Source organism: Myotis brandtii, unplaced genomic scaffold (assembly GCF_000412655.1).
Source record: "Myotis brandtii unplaced genomic scaffold, ASM41265v1 scaffold244, whole genome shotgun sequence".
In the NCBI taxonomy this organism is placed as follows: Eukaryota; Metazoa; Chordata; class Mammalia; order Chiroptera; family Vespertilionidae; genus Myotis; species Myotis brandtii.
The window spans coordinates 5,377,346-5,396,276 of NW_005359225.1; the positions used below are offsets into that span (position 1 = coordinate 5,377,346).

The following is an 18,931-nucleotide window of genomic DNA, read 5'->3' on the forward strand; positions in this document are numbered from 1 at the left end:
AAGAAAGCTGGGTATATGTTGGGGACCCCTTAATTTCCAATTTGTTAGACTAGTACTATGCTATGAACAAAAGCTAGACTGTTTCTCTGTCTCTAAGTGGAGTCCTTCTGCCTGGCCCAGACCAAATTCTCAGTCCTCACCTAGTATCATCAAATGCCTTCAGGGAAGAAAATGGATGACAATTGCCAGTTCCCTCTAGAAAGGCTTTTCCCTCTCTGGAATTTTAGTTCATCTAGTCTAGTGGTTCTCAAACTTTCTGGTCTCAGGACCCTTTTACTCTTAAAAAATTATTTAGGACCTCAGAGAATATTTTCATGGGGGGCAATATGTTGCTATTTACCCTGTAAGAAATTAGAATTGGGACCCTGACCAGGTAGCTCAGTTGGTTAGAGCATTGTCCGGATATGCCAATGTTGCAGGTTAGATCCTTGCTCAGGGCACATACAAGAAACAACCAAGGAATGTGTAAATACGTGGAACAACAAATCAATGGTTTGGTTTTTTCCCCCCCCCCCCCTTTCTGTCTCTCTTTCTCCCTTCCCCTCTTTCTAAAATAAAATAAATTTTTAAAAAAATTAAAACTTGTAAAGTTAAAAAAATATTTATTAATTAATTTAAAAGAATATTAAATTTCTTACATGTTAACACAAATACTGCATTTTTATAAAAAATGACTAGGTTTTCCAAAGTAGAAATAATTTAATGAGAAGAGTGATTTTTAAAAATAATTTTGCAATTTTAAATGTCTGGCTTAATATGCTGCAGGCTTCTTATATTAATGTCTATATTTAATCTGTCGTGATATCACTCATCATGTAGCCTCTGGAGAACTCCACAGTTCACTTGTGAAAGAAAGGGAGTGAAAAGGGTAAATAATTTTTAGTATTATTGTGAAAATAGTTTTTGACCTTACAGAGGCTCTGAAAAGGTCTTGGGGACATTCAGAGATCCATGGATCACAGTTTGGTAACTGCTGACCTAATCTTTATTTCTCCTACAGCTCTATGTCTTTGAAAATGTTTCATAATTACAAAAATTTACCTTTCAAAAATTTTATAACTTATACTAAGCTTTTCCCAGATGTTGTATTTGATCAGAATTATTCTTTTGACATGACCTACTGCATTCTATGTGGAGGTGAAAGTCAGGTGATAATACTTTAAAGCACATAGATTAGTGGTTAACATTGGTACATTTTAGAATCACATAAAAAGCATTAAAAATTGTTTGATGATCAAGCCAACATCCTGGCTTAGTGAAATCAGAATCTGGGTTACAGTCCAGATATCAGCATTTTTTAAAGTTCCCCAGTGATCCCAGTGTATGACAAGGCTGAGAAACACAGGCATAGAATAAAAGAATAGGACTGTAAACTCTGACTTGTCCTAGCCCTTATCTGTTGTCTTCTCCTTCAGGCAATTGTTAGTTGTATGCACAAGATATGTCTGTCTGTCTCTTTGCCTCCTATCTCCTCATTCCCTGTTTCCTATTTTGTAATTATTTCTCCCATTAAACAATTTTTGAGCCTGTTAGGTTAACCCTTTTTGTACCTCCCCCAACTACCACATTCCTGTCTATTTGGTCTCTTTTTTCTTTTCTCTCTCCATTCTCCCCTTCTTAGCTTATTCTATTCCTTAAACTGATTTTAATGTAGAACTTGATCATATACTTGCAGACTTGGTGTATTAGACTCTAAGATAGATCCTTCATTTTAAGTATACAAAGGCAGGAGTGGGCCATTTTATAGTTTCTTTTTCAAGGAACAAAATCCAAGTGAAGATTGACCCTCTTATTGGCTCACTAAGGAATAAAGGTGTTCTGTCTTTAGTTAAGGCCTTCCTGGTCTATCTTAGGCTGTCGAGAGGACCTCAGGCCTGCTATGGGATACTTGTCCCATTGGCTGAATTTGGGCACAGTGAGATGGCTTTCAATCCCTTTTCTCTGGAATTCTGAGCAGCTGAAGGTCAGTGTCCAGATGGGAGAGTAGTGGATCACTTATACTGGTAACCTGAGTGAGTTGCAAGCCATCAGTGTGTGTACTACCAGTATGTATTTTCAGACCTTTTTCATTTGAGTGCCTTGTGATTGTCCGCTTCATTGAATGATCCTGCTGAGAAGTCAGTGAGGAGATTTAGGCTTATACATTGTCCGTTCATGTCTTGGCCTCGGTTGGCAATGCTCATTGTTAGGTGTAAGCATGCTTCTTGTCTTCTCACCTTGTAGAGAATGCCCTTCAAAGCCTATCTGTCTGCCCAGTGGGAGAATCATCTGGGTAGAGGAGACTTTGGAGATCATTCAGGTCAATTCCTTTCTGGAATAGCAATCATTTTTTAAGGTGTCTATGACATGAGATCTTCATATGACTCTCCTGATGGAGAGCTCACTCTCTCCTGAGATCCAGAAAGTCTTTCCTCAAACTGAATTGAGATCTGGTTTAGGAAGCACAGGGTCACACCACTAGCTGAATGATAGACCAGGGACCAGAACCAGTCTTCTGAATTCCTAATCAAGTGGGTTTTTTGTTTGTTTGTTTTGTTTTGTTTTTGCCACATTGTGATGTCTTGAGGTCCAAGCATAGACCCCAACTCTTGGAAAGATGATTATTCATTGAGCTGACCTGTGCCTCAAGTGAGAGGGAAGATTACTGAGGACCAGGAGAGGCAGCTAATAAGTGGGAAAAGAGTGCTGTAGTCTGGTAGCCAAAAAACCTCAATTTGAGTTCTGGTTGATACTACTGTAGTCCCCTCTTACCTGAAGTTTTGCTTTCTATAGCAATTCAACTATATTAAATGGAAAATTACAGAAATAAACAATTCATAAGTTTTAAATTGCACACGGTTCTGAGTAGTGTGATGAAATCTTGTGCTGTCCCACTCTGTCCCACCTGGGACATGAATCATCCCTTTGTCCAGTGTATCTACACTGTCTATGCTACTTGCCAAGTAATCACTTAATAGCTATGTTGGTTATCAGATCGACTGTCCTGGTATCTCAATACTTGTGTTCAAGTAACCTTTATTTTACTTCCTAATGGCCCCAAAGTGCAAGAGTAGTGATGCTGGCAATTCAGATATGCTAAAAAGAAGCTGTGAAGTGTATGTATGTAGAGGCATGCCTCGAAGATATTGTGGGTTTGGTTCTAGACCACTGCAATAAAGCCAGTTGTAATCTTTTTACTGGAGGAGGGTCTGCCTTCAATCTGTAAAATACACAAAATCTGGGAAGTGCAATAAAGTGAAGTGCAATAAAACAAAGTATGCTCATATAGGAGAAGTTATAGTATATACAGAGTGTGGCACTACCCATGGTTTGAGGCATCCATTGGGGGTCTTGAAACTTAATCCTTGTGGATAAGGGGGATTGCTGTACTTTGTGTGTGACCTTGAGTAGGTTACTTTTCTCCTCTTGAGCGCCTCCTCTTGAGCTTGCTTCCTTGTATATAAAATACAGAGAATAATCCTTGCCCTTTCTCCCTCTTTGGAGAATTATAAAGCTTATATAAGATAGCAGATTAAGAACTCTGAATTCTGCTGTAGCCGGTTTGGCTCGATGGATAGAGCTGGGCCTGTGGACTAAAGAGTCCCCAGGTTCGATTCTGGTCAGGGGCACATGCCCGGGTTGCGGGCTTGATCCCCAGTAGTGGGTGTGCAGGAGGCAGCTGATCAATGATTCTCTCTTATGATTGATGTTTCTATCTCTCTCTCTCTCCCCCTTTCTCTCTGAAATCAATAAAAATATTTTTTTTAAAAAGAACTCTGAAGTATGATACAGAGGCATCGGAGAGGTCATGTAGTAGTAAATGGACTTACATCCTCTTGGCTACACAGGTTCGAGAGGCCTTGAGAAAAGCAGAGAAGGAGCTGGAGTCACACAGCTCCTGGTATGCTCCAGATGCCCTTCAGAAGTGGCTACAGTTGACACATGAGGTGGAGGTGCAGTACTACAACATCAAGAAGCAAAGTGCTGAGAAACAGCTGCTGGTGGCCAAGGAGGGGGTAAGACATGCCCTCATGCTGCCCTCTTCTCACCTCCCTCCCTTTCACCTGCCCTTCTTCCTCCTTTTTGCCTCTCCCTATCCTTACTGTTGGACAAAGAGAGATCCTAGTGCTGGGTTCTGTTTCTTTTCCTAATACACAGCTCCTAATAATTTCTTTAAGCTTCTGGAGCAGGGAATGAGGGTGTGGGGGTATCCCACTTGCCTTCTAGGAAAGATGCAGCAAATGGAGGCAGGCATACAGAAGACTGCCAGCCATAGGCTCACGGGGGCAGCATCCTCCTGGTGCTAGTGTACTGACAGGGGATCTTTTGCTTTTCTTGTTTCCTCTAATTTCTTTCTTCCTCTACTCTTTCCCTCCCCTTGCCTTCCTTTTCCCTTTCCCATCTTCTCTTCCTTTTTCTTGTGCAGCCTAAACTGTGATAGGAGAAAGATATTCCTCAAACTCTAATCCCTGCTTTTTTTAAATCTGAGGGTGTCATCTTTGCAGGCTGAGAAAATAAAAAAGAAGAGAAACACACTCTTTGGCACCTTCCACGTGGCCCACAGCTCTTCCCTAGATGATGTGGATCACAAAATCCTAACGGCTAAGTAAGTAGCACCTGTTGCCCGGCTCTGGCGGTGTCCATCCCAATCTCAGAAATTCGAGGGTGTGCAGGGCTTCCAACCCCAATTCTACTTCTTCATTGGTATCAGGACAGCTCTGGTCTCCTGTCCCAGCCCTTATCTAGCTCCGACCTTATTCTTAGGTTTATGATTTAATTGTGTTTCTTATTTATACATATCTCTCAAGTTGTTCCTCTAAGAGACCTCATTCCTATTTGGGCTCACACCCAGCCCATGCCTGCATTTCTCTTTTTTCTGTCCTCAGGCAAGCTCTGAGTGAGGTGACAGCAGCTCTGCGGGAGCGCCTGCACCGCTGGCAGCAGATTGAAATCCTCTGTGGCTTCCAGATTGTCAATAACCCTGGCATCCACTCACTGGTGGCTGCCCTCAACATAGACCCCAACTGGATGGGCAGTACACGCCACAACCCTGCTCACTTCATCATGACTGATGACGTGGATGACATGGATGAGGAGATCGTGTCACCTTTGTCCATGCAGTGTAGGTGATCTCTTGGGTGGGGATGAGGGAAGGAGTCTTTTATGCACACACAGGTTTAAGTCATTGGCCACTGCCATACTTAAACAGCACATGGAGCAGATACCAAGGAAGATAGTTCAACTCATAACCTTGGTTAAAGCACAATTTTCACCAGATATTCCTTTATAGTTGTCCTTTCAGTGTTTTTTTCCTTGCTTTATGCTGTCTGCCCTCTGGGTTTATTGTATTAAGTGTGTCTCCCTTCACTCTGTGCTTTTTAAATCCCTTTATTTACCTCTGCCCTCCCCCATCTACCTTTGTAAAAATAATCTCCTTAGTGGTTCATGATATAAAAATGGCATTTATTTTAACTCATTTATTTTATTGCTTTTATTTGTTTTCATTTTATATACATTATTCTTAATTGCTAATGTAGATGAATAGAATGATGTCTCTTCCTCTATGGCTTTTTGTGTGAGATCCCAGGAAGCAACAGTCCCTTAAAGTGATATAGCCCTAAATCTTCCAAACCAGAAAGACATTCTTGTCCAGGAGAGGTCTCCTGTGCAAGCATGTCTGGTTTTCCACCTGAACTCTTGGACCTCCCCACCCTCTGTCCTGGGTCTTTTTCCTTTCCTCTGTTGTCTCCTCTGTGAGTGATAAGAGCTGAGTAGAACAGAGTTGAAAGAGACAACACTGTGTGGGAATTCCTCAGTGAACAAAGGAACTTAATCCTTACTGGCCCAGTTGAGGTTTTCTCTGGATCAGAGGCTATTTTAGATACATAGACTAGAGCCTTATAAAAAATCTGTTATTCTGGGCCAAATCTCATGGGTGCAGAAGGGATGGTAAAATCCTGGGGCTGGATTAGGGGCTCACTTTCAGAAATCCAGATTCTTTAATCACGATGGATTCCAGCTCCAGACAGGACTTATTTGTAAAATTTTCAATGATACTTTGCCTCTGGCCAAGACTCTTTATCTCCCTGTTCTGATACCTTTTCAGGGCTTCTACTCAAAGGCAACAAGGTTAGGATCACTGGCAGGCAGAGCCTGATCCTTGATCTAAAGGCTCCTATGTTCTCTGGGTTGGGAGGGCCCATCATTAGCTCTGAGCTACCCACCCCTTTGCCCCCTGGCCCTTCCCTTATCCTATTGGTGGGCAAGCTGAAGCCCTCTGTAAATCAGATTCTCTTCTCCTTTTGGCCTGGCTGTTGGACCCTAGATGCTGCCTGGCTGATGGGGCGTAGGTTCAGTGACCGCTCTCTCTGCTCAACATCCGCCGGCTCGGATGATCAGTCCCTCTGGAAATACCCTGGTTTGAGGATCCCCTTTGGGGCTTTTGTTTTTCCGACTTTGGGGACTAAACCAACACTCCTATCCCACGGGCCCCTTCTCCTGCCTGCCTCACTCCCCTGCCTGCTCCCTCAATTCCCTAAGCACTGTCCCTACTAACTGCAGGGAGAGGTTCGGGGGTGAGAAGAATCAGCCTGCTCAGATGAGGGCTGGAGAGAATACCCATGGTGATGGAAGGCCTAGGCTTCTCCTTTTAGCCCAGCTAGACAGATGTCTTGGTGGCCCTTTTTCCAGCTGGGCTAGGATGGAAAGAGGGAAGGAAAGATTCTCCTCCTCATTTCTCTTTTTCATGTTTTTCCCTTATTTCTCTGTTTCCCCTTTTTTCTCCCTCCCTATTTCATGCTTCCTTTTCCTCTTCCACTCTGCTTTCATGCCTTGAAGGCCACCAGCCATAGAAGCCCTGCTTCCCCAGCTCTCCATCACTATGGACTTTTGCTTTCTCCCTGGTTGTCCTTCTAAGGTTTCTGCCACCCTTATAACCTGGCCCTTTCTCCTATTTTTAGGGAGAAGGCAGGGAAGCCCATCTATCAAGGTAGAGGAGAAAAAAACAAAGGTGTGAATTTTGTTTTCAGCTGGGGCTGGGAGTGAGCCCAAAGGGAATGCTCTAGCACATTCCTGAGTTACCTGGTGCCCATGTAGCCCCCTTCACTGGGCATGGTGGCCATCATCTTCCAAGAGCCTGATTTGTAGCATTGATTCAAGAGCTGGTTCTTTGTTGTTTACATGTTTATTAGAGGAAATTCAAGAAGTAAAAAGAATAAGCATGAGCACAACAAAGGCATCCATAGTCCCACCATTTATGAGCGCCTTTTTTTTGAGTCTTGTGAGATTTTAAAATAATTTTTATGTGGTCAAGATAATGATAACCACTACCATTTATTGAGTGCCATGAACTGTGTCAGGTACTTTAAATACATTATCTTGAAGCCTTACGACATCTTACGGGATTTTATAAATTAGGCATTAAAATAGGAATGTCAGTTGCTCAAGGTCACAGCTAGCAGTGGAAAGGCCTGGTTTCAAACTCTATAGTCTTTTGTATTCCCTAGTTCTAGGTATTTCTTTTACAAAAAATGTTGTGTCCTTTGGTTTGCCCTGAGCATTTTGACCCTTTGTACACCATAAGTGTCTGTAGACGCAAGCAGAGGACCTTACCCACACGCCACATGCATCTATAAAAAAAAAAATGTTTTCCCTAAGTGGCAGCCCTGACCAACTTTAAAATCATTTTTTCGTGAGAATTTTCAGCTGAAAATATTCAAGAACATCCGAATTGTAATATATTTATTTTTATAATATTCATTGCAAATTGATTTTTTAAATTAAATTCAAAATATCGTGGCATGTGGGGATGGTTTCCGTTTTGGACATGTGGCAGTTAACTGGTTAATAGGCATTTTTCTGTGCATTTAAAATCTTTTCATAAATAGCATTTTTAATAAGTACATAGTCTTCCAGTAACTGGATATATTATCATTGTCTCATTGTTCCACCTTTGTCTTTGCTTTCACACAATTACTAATAATGATGTGATGAACATGTTTGTGTATAAATCCTTGTTTAAACTATGAATTATTTCCTGGGGTTGGCTTTCTGAAAGGCTGGTTCTTAGTGCTCTCCCGAACCTTGCCCCTAACCCCTATCCTACCTTGTCCTGCCTGTGTCCTCCCACTAACTGCCTTGTCATATCCCTTTATAGTAATGTTGGCCCTTGGTCACTTTCCATGGGAATGGCCACTAAAACTGACCCAGGCACCTTATCTTCAATTTCCCCTTTTAGGACCCCTGGTGGGAGGTTTTGGGGAAGAGGTGTCCCATTCTTCAGATTGGGCACTAGAGGCCCAGAGTGGTCTCCAGCAGGCATTTCTCCATGGGCACACCTGCTTGCCTGCTAGCCCAAAGTAGGCTGGCCCTTCCTCATGCTGTCTTCACTTTCCTTGCAGCCCCAAGCCTGCAAAGTAGTGTCCGGCAGCGCCTGACGGAACCACAGCATGGCCTGGGATCTCAGAGGTTGGTAGAGGGTGAGGCTGGCCACTTCTTGACAAGCCGGGTATCTCTGCGGCGAATGCGCAGCCTTTCATCTGGACAGTCTTTCAGTTCTGAAGGCCATGGGACCAGCTCTCCATCTGCCTCTGCTTCTCCTTCTTCCTGCTCCTCTACCACCACCACCACCACCGCAGCCGCCACCACCACCACCATCCATGTCCACCCTGTTTATTACCACCAAAGCACTTCCTATTTCCTCCAGATGGATCCCTCCTCTGACCCATCCACTTGTGACAGCACCACTGTGATGCCTGGGCAATCAGAGAGCTTGGGGTATCAGCTGTCTCTCTTTCTTCCCTTCCTTTCCTTTCTACTGCCTTTACCTTGGCCTCTGCCTGCTGGCTGCTGCTTGGTCAGCTGTGGGGGTGTGTGCAGTGTGTCCTTTCTCAGCCCTGGGATTCCTTAAGGTCAGCATAACTCCTCACACCTTTCTTCCCTTCTGTGTTTGGGGTTTGCTGAATCTAACCTCCTCCCTCATGGTCCTGTAGCACTTTTGCCTAAACAATAACTTTTACATTCGTTATCTCAGTGGAGACCTCACTTCCTTTACTTCAACAAACATTTATTGATACCTACTCTGTGCCAGGTTCTGCTGGGCATGAGGATTCATAGATGATAATAAATAATCCCAGCCATCAAGGATTACAGTCTGACCTGGGAGAGGTACATAAATAATTATGGAACAATTTGCTAAGTGCTATGGGGGTACTGAGGAGGGAGTGACTAACAGTGTGTACTTGGGTGGAACACTTCACAAAAGAGATGGCATTTGTGCTAACATTCTGTGTACAGTAAAAGGAGAAAATGTATTTTAAGCTGAGGAAACGTGCAGAGACATTGGAAATTCAAAAGAATCTGGTATTTGTAGTTAGAACATTGGATATGTGTTGGTGTGAAGGGGTAGCAAATGAGGCTAGAATGATGAAGGGCTCTGAATGGCTAGGGGCTTTGGCCATTACCCTGTAAGAGACAGAGAACTGCAAAAAGAATTTCCACAAGGAAGTTAATTGATCAGATTTCCATTTTAGAAATAACATATTAGTAGTTTAAATAAGAAAAGGAGGAGACAACAGGAATTTGGAAGTCATTGTAGTAGACCACTAGGGGAGGTAATAAGGTGTTGGGATGGAAAGGAGAGGATTAATTTAGTACTGGCCATGAGGGATGAAGGAGGAGGAGGAGTCTGTGATGACACTTGGAATTAGGGAACAGAAGAGGGTAGACATGTTTAGGGGTTTTGGACAAGAAAAGTTTGTAGGTGAGGCAGACATCAAAATAGTCAGAGTAGGAAGTTAAGGCTCTGAACAGTTAAGTAGTTTCCTCAGGCCCCACAACTAATTCGGAGCAGAACATAGACTGGAACTTGGTTTTCCATTCTAGGATACTGTTGGATATTTCTGTCCTTCCACAAGGTCATATAAGAATTGGTAGGAAGCTTTCTCCCACAGCTTGATTTGGCAGTTGTAGGGACTTGCCCTGTTGATACCTCAAGATGATAGGCGAGGATCCAAGATAGTAGCCTTGACGTTGTCTGGAATAGCTTAGGGACCCTCAGAAAGTCTATCTCCTCTGGAAGAACCACCCATCTCTGAAATTGAGCCATGGCCCAGTCCTGGCCTTTGGGCTGCATCCTGCTTACCCTGTTGCTTCGTTTTGGTCCTGCCTCTCTCTGGATACCAAGCTCTCTAGCTCTGCCCCTTGAACCTCTGGATAGTTATCTTTGAGGGCTGTTCCTTTTTCTTTCACAAGGAACTGCCTTTACTAGCATTATTGCTCAGCAGAGCTACTCATCTTCATTCTCATCCTCATTTTCATCCAAAATCCCAGGCAAGGAGACTGCTTTTTCCCAAAACAGATGGAGAGTACTGAGTTGGTTTGGGGGCACTAGGAGATGCTGTGAATATCATGTTCCAAGGCCCATGCTGAGGCCAGGAGGGTGGGTGGGAAGGTACCTGCATCCACCTGGCTTATTCACTGCTTAATTTTCTTTTGCACCATGCACCAGAGGATCGTCTCTAAAGGCTAACAGGCTCTCTAGTAAGGTTAGTAGTTTGGGATGGGAGCCCAAGGCAGCCCAGCCTTTGGGGAGGGATACCCCTGGCCTGAATTGTCTCAAAGATTCAGGGAGGGAAGATGAGCTTGCCTCAGTGGACCTTGTCTCTCCTATATCTATCCAGGCTTCCTCCCAAGTTCTTTTCTTTCTTTGGGAGTCTCAGCTTTTAGTTGATGGGGAAGGCATAGAAAGATGGGAAACATGACCAAATGGGACTGTGGGCCCGGAGGAGAGAATCTGACCTCTCTTCCTTGGCATTAGAAAGGTAGGCTCCGCCCTGGCTGGTTGGAATGTCACCCCATATACCGAAGGTTGTAGGTTTGATTCCTGGTCAGGGCACATACCTAGGTTGAGGGTTCAATCCCCAGTCGGGGCACTTGTGGGAGGCAACTGATTGACATTTCTCTCTCACATCGGTGTTTCTCCTCTTTCTTGCTCTCCCTTTCTTTCTCTCTCGAATCAATAGAAAACAAAACAAACCCCCTCACTCCCAATAAAAAGAAGGTTGGCTCCTGGGAGCCTTACCACCTCAGACTCAAGGGCCCTTTTCCAGTGTTGCTCCTCAGAACTTCCTTGGCATCATGCTCAGTGGTGGTTCGTATGTATGAGGAAAAGGCAGGATATGGAGAGGATCATCTTAGGGCTTAGAGAAGCAAGGGTACATTTACATAGAAGCAAGGACAGCATCAGATATTATGAAAACAAATATGAGACCAAATATTGGTAAACACAAGAGTATGTGGCTGAAACAGTATTTGTAGAATGGGAGTTGGAGATAGAATTGTGTTCTGCTATCCTTTCCAGCAAGGTACTGACTCATGGGGTGGCTGCTTAGTTAATTGTTTCCTACTGAAAATTAAACCTACAGGGTGGGGCAAAAGTAGGTTTGTAGTTATTTGTATGGAAAATAATACAATAATAAATAATTATACAAGAATAAACTGTTTCGCTCTCAACTATAAACCTACTTTTGCCCACCCCTGTATAATAGCTATGAGCCAACCTCCTGCTTTTGCCTATTTTAAGGGCCTGGAGCCTTTCCTAATTTTTGACCCACAAGCTTCCTTCTTCCCAGGTCCTGTGGTGCTCCCCTCTCCCACTCCCAACACTTTCCCTTTTGGCTTCCTGACTTGTTTATTTAAGCATCTCCCTCAGCCCTCTCCTCTACTCTGGGTTTCAGGCCTCTGGGAAAGCAGAAGGAAGGTTAAGGGATTGGCAGGGGACCCCCACATGTACCTTTTTTTTCTGTAGCGGCTGGAGGGGTGGCATCCAGAATTGGTTCATGGCATTTTTAGGAATTGCCAGCTCCAAAAGGTTCTTAACTTTATGGACTAGCCTCTGTGTGTGCATGTCCAGTACACAGTGCCACACCACCATAACTCAGCCTTGCAAAGCCTCTTGTGACTGGCCCCCATGTGGGTCTTTCAGCTTGACCGGCCTTATCATCATCATTCCCACTATACTTTCTACATTTCCAAGTACTTTGCCAACATATTTGATCCCCCAAACAGTCTTGCAAGATAATTGAATTGGTATTTTCTTCATTTGGCCCAAATTGAGGACCTGCAAGTTTAGATGACTTGTCCAAACCTCAGACAGAGATGGAAATTGAATCAAACCTATTTCTAGTGTGCAGCTCTTCTGAACCACTGCTCCTTAAAGGCCAAACATCCTGTCTTTCTGCACCTCTCTCCATTCTCCCTTGCAGCAGAGCTTTGAAAAAGACTCCACCCTTCCTGCTGCCAGCCGACTTTGGTTTGAACTCTGCAACACTTCTCTATGACCCCCTTTGAATCCTGTGAGAGGGTTGATGGAGGCAGCATCCTGGCCTTTTTGGGTGGGTGATTGTTTGCAAGGCTGTTCTAACTATCTCCTCCCCAGCCTGGGTCAGGCCCACTTACTGCATGTGCCCTGTTTCTTGGAGCCTGGCCCAAACTGGATGTGTCCCAGGGTGTGACAGGAGTAAGTGGGGGAGGAAGGCATGGAAAATGGTGACTCAGAGCAAGATGTGGATTCTGTGTTAGCTAGGGTTGAGTCTTAAGAAATCTAACCAGCTATGGGAAAGCAGAGATGTTATAATGAGGAGAATGCCTGTGGTATTGAAGCCTGTGGTTGCCCTAGTTTAGGGCCTGGCCATTCTTCAAGGGTGGGGCCCAGGCATTAGAAAGCCCTTTGCCTGACAGATGATGATATAATGACATTTGCTTTTGCTTCTTGTTGTCTGTCTCTTCTTCCCCCATCACTTTTCCCCCTTGTTTTTTTCCCCCCCTTGGTCTTGCTTCTTCTTTTGCTTTCCTTCTTCCCCAATTTTATTCTTTTCTCTCTGTCTCTTCTCCAATTTATCCCCATTCCCTATTCCTGCCTCCTCTGTCATCCTGTACTTATGACCTACTCATTTTCCTTCTGTTTCTCATCATTCTCTTTCCCACTATGCCTTTTCATCCTATTTTCATTTCTCCTGCTGTTCTCTTTACCCCCATTTTCATACCATCCTGTCTTTTCATGTTGTCTCTCTCTCCTCTGTCCTGTATGTGTTCCTTTCTTCTTTGTCCTGTCTTGCAGGGATTTGACCCATTCCGATTCGGAGTCCTCCCTCCACATGAGTGACCGCCAGCGTATGGCCCCCAAACCTCCTCAGATGGCCCGTGCTGCAGATGAGGCTCTCAATGCCATGACTTCCAATGGCAGCCACCGGATGATTGAGGGGGTCCACCCAGGGTCTGCGATGGAGAAGCTGCCTAATAGCCCTGCCCTGGCCAAGAAGACTCTACTGGCGCTGAACCACGGGCTGGACAAGGCCCACAGCTTGATGGAGCTGAGCCCCTCAGCCCCACCTGGTGGCTCTCCACCTTTGGATTCTTCCCATTCTCACAGCCCCAGTTCCCCAGACCCAGACATGCCATTTCCAGTTGGGGACAGCCGAGCCTCACAGGCCAGCCGAAATACACGAATTCCCCACCTGGCTGGCAAGAAGGCTGTGGCTGAGGAGGATAATGGCTCTATTGGTGAGGAGGCAGACTCCAGCCCAGGCCGGAAGAAGTTTCCCCTCAAAATGTTTAAGAAACCTAAGAAGTAGGCAGAATGAGGGTGGCAGTGGCAGGACCGCTTATCTTTCCCTGGTCTTCTGCCTCCCCTTTTCTGCCTTCCAAGATACTGGCCCCTAAAGTGGGGCCTGGGAGGGGTTAGCAGGGGCCTGGGCACTGTAGATACCTGCCCCCCTCATCCTTGGGTCCTTCAACATTATTTATTAACTGACCACCATGGCCTGCCTGCCCTGCCTCCCTCCAACTTTGGGCTGTTGGTATCACTCCCTCTCCACTTCAGTGCATGTCTTAGTTGCTGTCCCCTCAGCTACCAGCTCCACCTCTGAGGTCCAGCTTCTGTCTCTGCTGTCCCAGTTTTGAGGTTTGGTTTCTTGTTTTTCTCTGTCTCCTGCTTTCAGTCTCTTCCCTCCCACCACTCCCCAACTTCCCCTAGCAGCTATGGGGGAAGACAGGAGGAGTAACTTCTGACACCTGTGCCTCAGATTTATTCCACCCCACCTATGATGGTTCCCTTTGCCCCAAACTGGGTCCTAGGGCCTAATATTTGAGGTTTGTTTTTTGGGAATGTTGTGAGCCAGAGGAAATCGTGGCCTGGTGCTCACTCAGGCCTCCAGGAGTCAATGGGGGAGTGAAACCAATTCCCAGAGAACAAGCCACTAGAGAATTATAAAGAGAGGCCACGCTAAGGGATAAATCGGGAGAGACTTCTTAGTTGGAGGAAGAGTAGATGCTAGAGTTATGGGCCACAAGGCAGTCACTTTTTCTCTCTGCTCTCACCCACACCTGCCTCTCTCTTATCCCTGCTCCCCCACAGTGTAGGAGGGTTTGTCTATAAGGGGTGCTGCCCAAATGCTCCCCAAGCATCAGTACTCCTGGCAATCAGGACAACTGGCTCCCCTGGCCATGGGAGCCGCAGCCATGATACAGGTCTCTAATGGGGCCCTGGAGCTGTTGGGCAGGATGTTGTTGCATTTGAACCACAAGACAGTTTAAAATTGAAAAAAAGAAATCTCCTGAATTTCCCAAGTGCCTGCACCACACACTCCCCTTATCAGAACCATTTTCATGTTACTGCATACCCTGGGCCAGAGGCTCAAAAAGGACACAGTCGATTTAGGGAAGGGGGTGGCTAAGGAAGATGGTGTAGGTGAAGGTGGCTACATGACCACTTCCTCCCACCCTTCCCACCCTCTAGACAACTCTCTTCCCTACCTATTTTTGCTATGGCTATAAAGATATTTTCCCTCTGCCTCACTCCTTGACATGCCTTTACTCTGGGATCCTATTTTGGGCCTGGGGTGGGGGTATCTGGGGCTGGTCTTAGGAGGGGGGTAGGCTGCAGACTGCCTTGTACCCCCTGGATACTCTCACATGGGTTTTTCTGTGTTATTTCATAAGACTCTTTGAAGTCCAATAAAGCATGTAGGAGATTTTAACTTCTGCTGGCTTTGACTCTTATGGTGTTGTCTGTGCTCTTTGTGGCATAGCAGACAGGATGAAGAAGAGACTATTTCTGCTCTGTCAAGAGAAAATGAAACTAATACACAGACCCAAAAGGTCTCTGGGTAGCGTTACCAGATGAAATACAGGACACCCAGTTAAATTTGAATTTCAGATAAGCAATAATGATTTCAGTATAATTAAGTCCCATGCAACATTTGGGACACATTATTTTTATTTGCTAAATCTGGCAACCCTATCTCTGGGCCATCTTTTTTTTTCATTTCTTTAATATATAACTTTATTTCTGGTTATAGAAACAAATGCTAAGAGGGGAAACAGAACGTCCCCATCCACATATAATTTAATAGATAAAAGAACAGTTACAATAAATGAAAAACAAAATGTAGAAATTTTAAACTTTGTTATAGCTTTAAAACATTAATGTCTGATACAATTAGAAATCACATTCATTTCTCAAACTTAAAAAAAAAGTATGGCTCCTTATTTAAAAAGTACTGTATGTATCCCATTAGAAATGAAAAGGCAGGCCGCACAGCCGCAGTGGGTCCTGTCTCCCAAGGGCAGCCTGGCTCCTGCCACCACGGATGTCCACGAGCCGTTCTGGGCTCCCCAGACCAGACTTCACTCACAGGCGGTGACATTGCAATGTGACCTCCACTTCACACCCCAGGCTTAGACCTTAATTTCCACTTTGTAGGAAACCACTGCTTTTAAAGCACTGATTATTAAACATATTGTAAAAAATACTTTAGACAGCCAGCCACTGTAAAAAAAAAAAAAAAAAATCACACGCTCACACACATACATACACACAGTTCTCTGGGCCATCTTGACCCCACCTATCTTATAGCTTCACCTGTGACCAGTGACTTAGAATTACTTCACAGATCAACAAACAAGTGTTGGCAAGGATGTAGAGAAAAGGGAACCCTTGTGCACAGTTGGTGGGAATGCAGATTGGAAAACGGTATGGAGGGTCCTCAAAAAATTAAAAATGGAACTGCCCTATGACCCAGAGATTCCACTTCTTGGCATATATATGAAGAAACCTAAAGCACTAATTCAAAAGAATATATGCACCCCTATGTTCAGTGTTACTGCAGTGTTATTTACTATAGCCAAGATATGGAAGCAACTCAAGTGTCTATCATTAGACAGATAAAAAAGTAGTGGTACAGCCCTAGCTGGTTTGGCTCAGTGGATAGAGCGTTGGCCTGCGGACTGAAGGGTCCCAGATTCGATTCCGGTGAAGGGCATGTACCTTGGTTCCAGGGTGTGCAGGAGGCAGCTGGTCGATGTTTCTCTCTTATTGATGTTTCTGACTCTCTATCCCTCTCCCTTCCTTTCTGTAAAAAATCAATAAAATATATATTTTTTAAAAAGTAGTGGTACATATATACAATGGAATATTATTCAGCCACAAAAAAAGAAAGCTTATCATTTGCAACAGCACAGATGGATCTAGAGCAGCCGTGGGCAAACTACGGCCCGCGGGCCAGATCTGGCCCGTTTGAAAGGAATAAAACTAAAAAAAAATGACCATATCCTTTTATGTAATGATGTTTACTTTGAATTTATATTAGTTCACACAAACACTCCATCCATGCTTTTGTTCCGGCCCTCCGGTCCAGTTTAAGAACCCATTGTGGCCCTCGAGTCAAAAAGTTTGCCCACCCCTGATCTAGAGGGTATTATGCCAAGTGAAATAAGTCAGTCATAGACAAATACCATTTTGCACTTACATGTGAAATCTAAAGAACAGTACAAACAAAACAGAAACAGACTTATTGATACAGAGAACAGACTGATGGTTTCCAGAGGGGAGGGGGCTTGGGAGACTGGGTGAAAAAAGTGAAGGGATTAAGAAGTACCAATTGGTAGTTACAAAATAGTCATGGGGATGTAAAATACAGCCTAAGAAATATAGTCAATCTATATATAAAAGCCTAATATGCAAAGTATCCCCTTGGGAGTTCGATCACTTGCTATGACATGCGCTGACCACCAGGCGGCGGCGTGGAACAAAGGAATGCCCCTGCTGGCAGCTGCTAGGGACCCTACCCATGCATGAATTTCGTGCACTGGGCCTCTAGTATTATAATAACTGTGTATGGTGCCAAATGGGTACTGGAAATATCATGAGGAACACCTTCCTAAAGTATGTAATTATCTAACTACTATGCTGTACACCTGAAACTAATACAAAACAATATTGAATGTAAACTGTAACTGAAAAAAAACCCCAGTATTTTCACATTAAAAAAATTATTTTTCAGGGAGATTGGGATGCATCTGGAGGATACATACTGCCAAAGAATTATTACTATAAGACAATAAATAAAACATTTTATCCTTAAACACACAAAGACAACCAATGGGTCCGGGCTGCCTGTCACTACTTGAGCCAGTTAAGCAGGCACAGAGATGAATAATATATGAGTATTTATTCCAATAATGCTGGCAGTATGGGAGAGCAGCGGGTCATCCACAAAAATCTGCTCTGCCCCTCCCCATAAACCAGCTGCTTACATTAGGTAGAAGGACAAAGATTATGTGGGAAAGTAAGAATTAAAGAATTATAGGCATGGGGAAGTAGGAAGGTATAATGGTTACAGGCAATGAGGGCTGGTGCCTCTGGGGTGCCTCCAGGCACCTCTGGGACCAGATTATTGACAATAGGGGGTGGGGGTTTGCAAAGGGTGGGTGCCTCTGGGACTATCTGAGGTCGTAAATCTTTCCATGATAGGCAGCACTCAGAAAAGGAGGATGGACTGCATTCCGATGTTAGCGCCCAAATCAGCCAGGTTAGAATGTGCTTTCTCTAATCGGAACAGAACAGTTAACAGAGCATGATTAATACTTCTTACAATTACAGCCAGTCCCCACTATTCTATTTCTGCCCCTACCAAAACCAACGCAAGATTTTAGGAAGGGAACGCCACATGAGGTTTCATAAAAATCAGTTTGTGTAGCCCAAATCACCAGCTTCTACATCAGTCACCAAGACACGTCTATTCACCTCCACAAGGACGTTATGGCTGACCCGGTCTCTACCACTGTCCCCCGAAAAACTCGAAAAGCAAATGGATCTTGTCCCTTCTCAAAACTCTCCCGGGGCTCCCATTTACATCAGGGTAAAACCCTCGCCTAGCAAGGCTTTCCAATCAGACAGAGTAGTGCCAGGCTTTCTGCTGACCTAACAGGCCGGAGGCTCCCGGCCCTCCGGCTGTGGATCCCAGGCTACAGCTCACATCAGACGGCAGTCTCGTGTTATCAAAATAGTACAGTAGGCAAGATAAGAAAACGTGTTTTGGATGGTTGGCTTTTAGTTATTTCAAAATACTTGAACTGTCTTGACCGCAGCGGGGACGCAATGGCGAGAGCGAAGGGCCCGACCTGGTGCGCTCTGAGTGCTGGGTCCCGTCCCAGGCTCGGCTAAGACTTGGCGGCGAGAGATCAGTGTCGACTCCGTACCCCACGCAGGTGCAGGAGCGGCGCGGGCTGCTGGACTCTGCCCACACTTAATATGGCGGCGGGAGCGTCGCATTCCCGCCGGGCGTGCCCACACCCACTGCTGCCACGAAAGGGGCGTGGTTTCTTGGGCCCCGCCCACGTTCAAACGGTGGCTAATGAGCAAGGCTGACTTTCTGTAAAGCTGGTCCTTCCCACCGCCGGGCGCTGGCAGCGTAGCGTAGAGAACGTGATGCGTGCGACGTTGTTTTGCGTCTCGGGTGGCGGGAAGGAGATTCGGCTTGTCTTGCCTTTGCTCTGCGGAGGAGAGTGCGCTTCGGACCCGAATCGCATCCGTATCGCCTCAGCTACCAGCCGCGATGCATGTGATCAAGCGAGGTGAGCGGCCGGGGAGGGGCCGGTGGGACAGTGGGGGGCG

General features: G+C 45.0%; 2 protein-coding genes across 2 annotated transcripts in view; both read left to right on the forward strand.

Annotated features, from left to right (window-relative positions):
- The window catches only part of STIM1 (stromal interaction molecule 1), a gene marked incomplete at its 5' end in the record, with an annotated part of 198,362 nt that extends 183,344 nt beyond the window's left edge, over window positions 1-15,018 (forward strand). Inside the window, 5 exons of the mRNA XM_014540380.1 lie at window positions 3,828-3,995; window positions 4,485-4,585; window positions 4,866-5,101; window positions 8,379-8,754; window positions 13,097-15,018. Of these exons, the coding sequence (XP_014395866.1) occupies window positions 3,828-3,995; window positions 4,485-4,585; window positions 4,866-5,101; window positions 8,379-8,754; window positions 13,097-13,610 (1,395 nt within the window). The remainder of the gene's footprint in view (window positions 1-3,827; window positions 3,996-4,484; window positions 4,586-4,865; window positions 5,102-8,378; window positions 8,755-13,096) is intronic.
- Window positions 15,019-18,783: 3,765 nt separating this feature from the next.
- RRM1 (ribonucleotide reductase M1) overlaps window positions 18,784-18,931 on the forward strand; it is a 52,681-nt gene continuing 52,533 nt past the window's right edge. Inside the window, exon 1 of the mRNA XM_005867144.2 lies at window positions 18,784-18,891. Within this exon, the coding sequence (XP_005867206.1) occupies window positions 18,873-18,891 (19 nt within the window). The 5' untranslated portion in view covers window positions 18,784-18,872. The remainder of the gene's footprint in view (window positions 18,892-18,931) is intronic.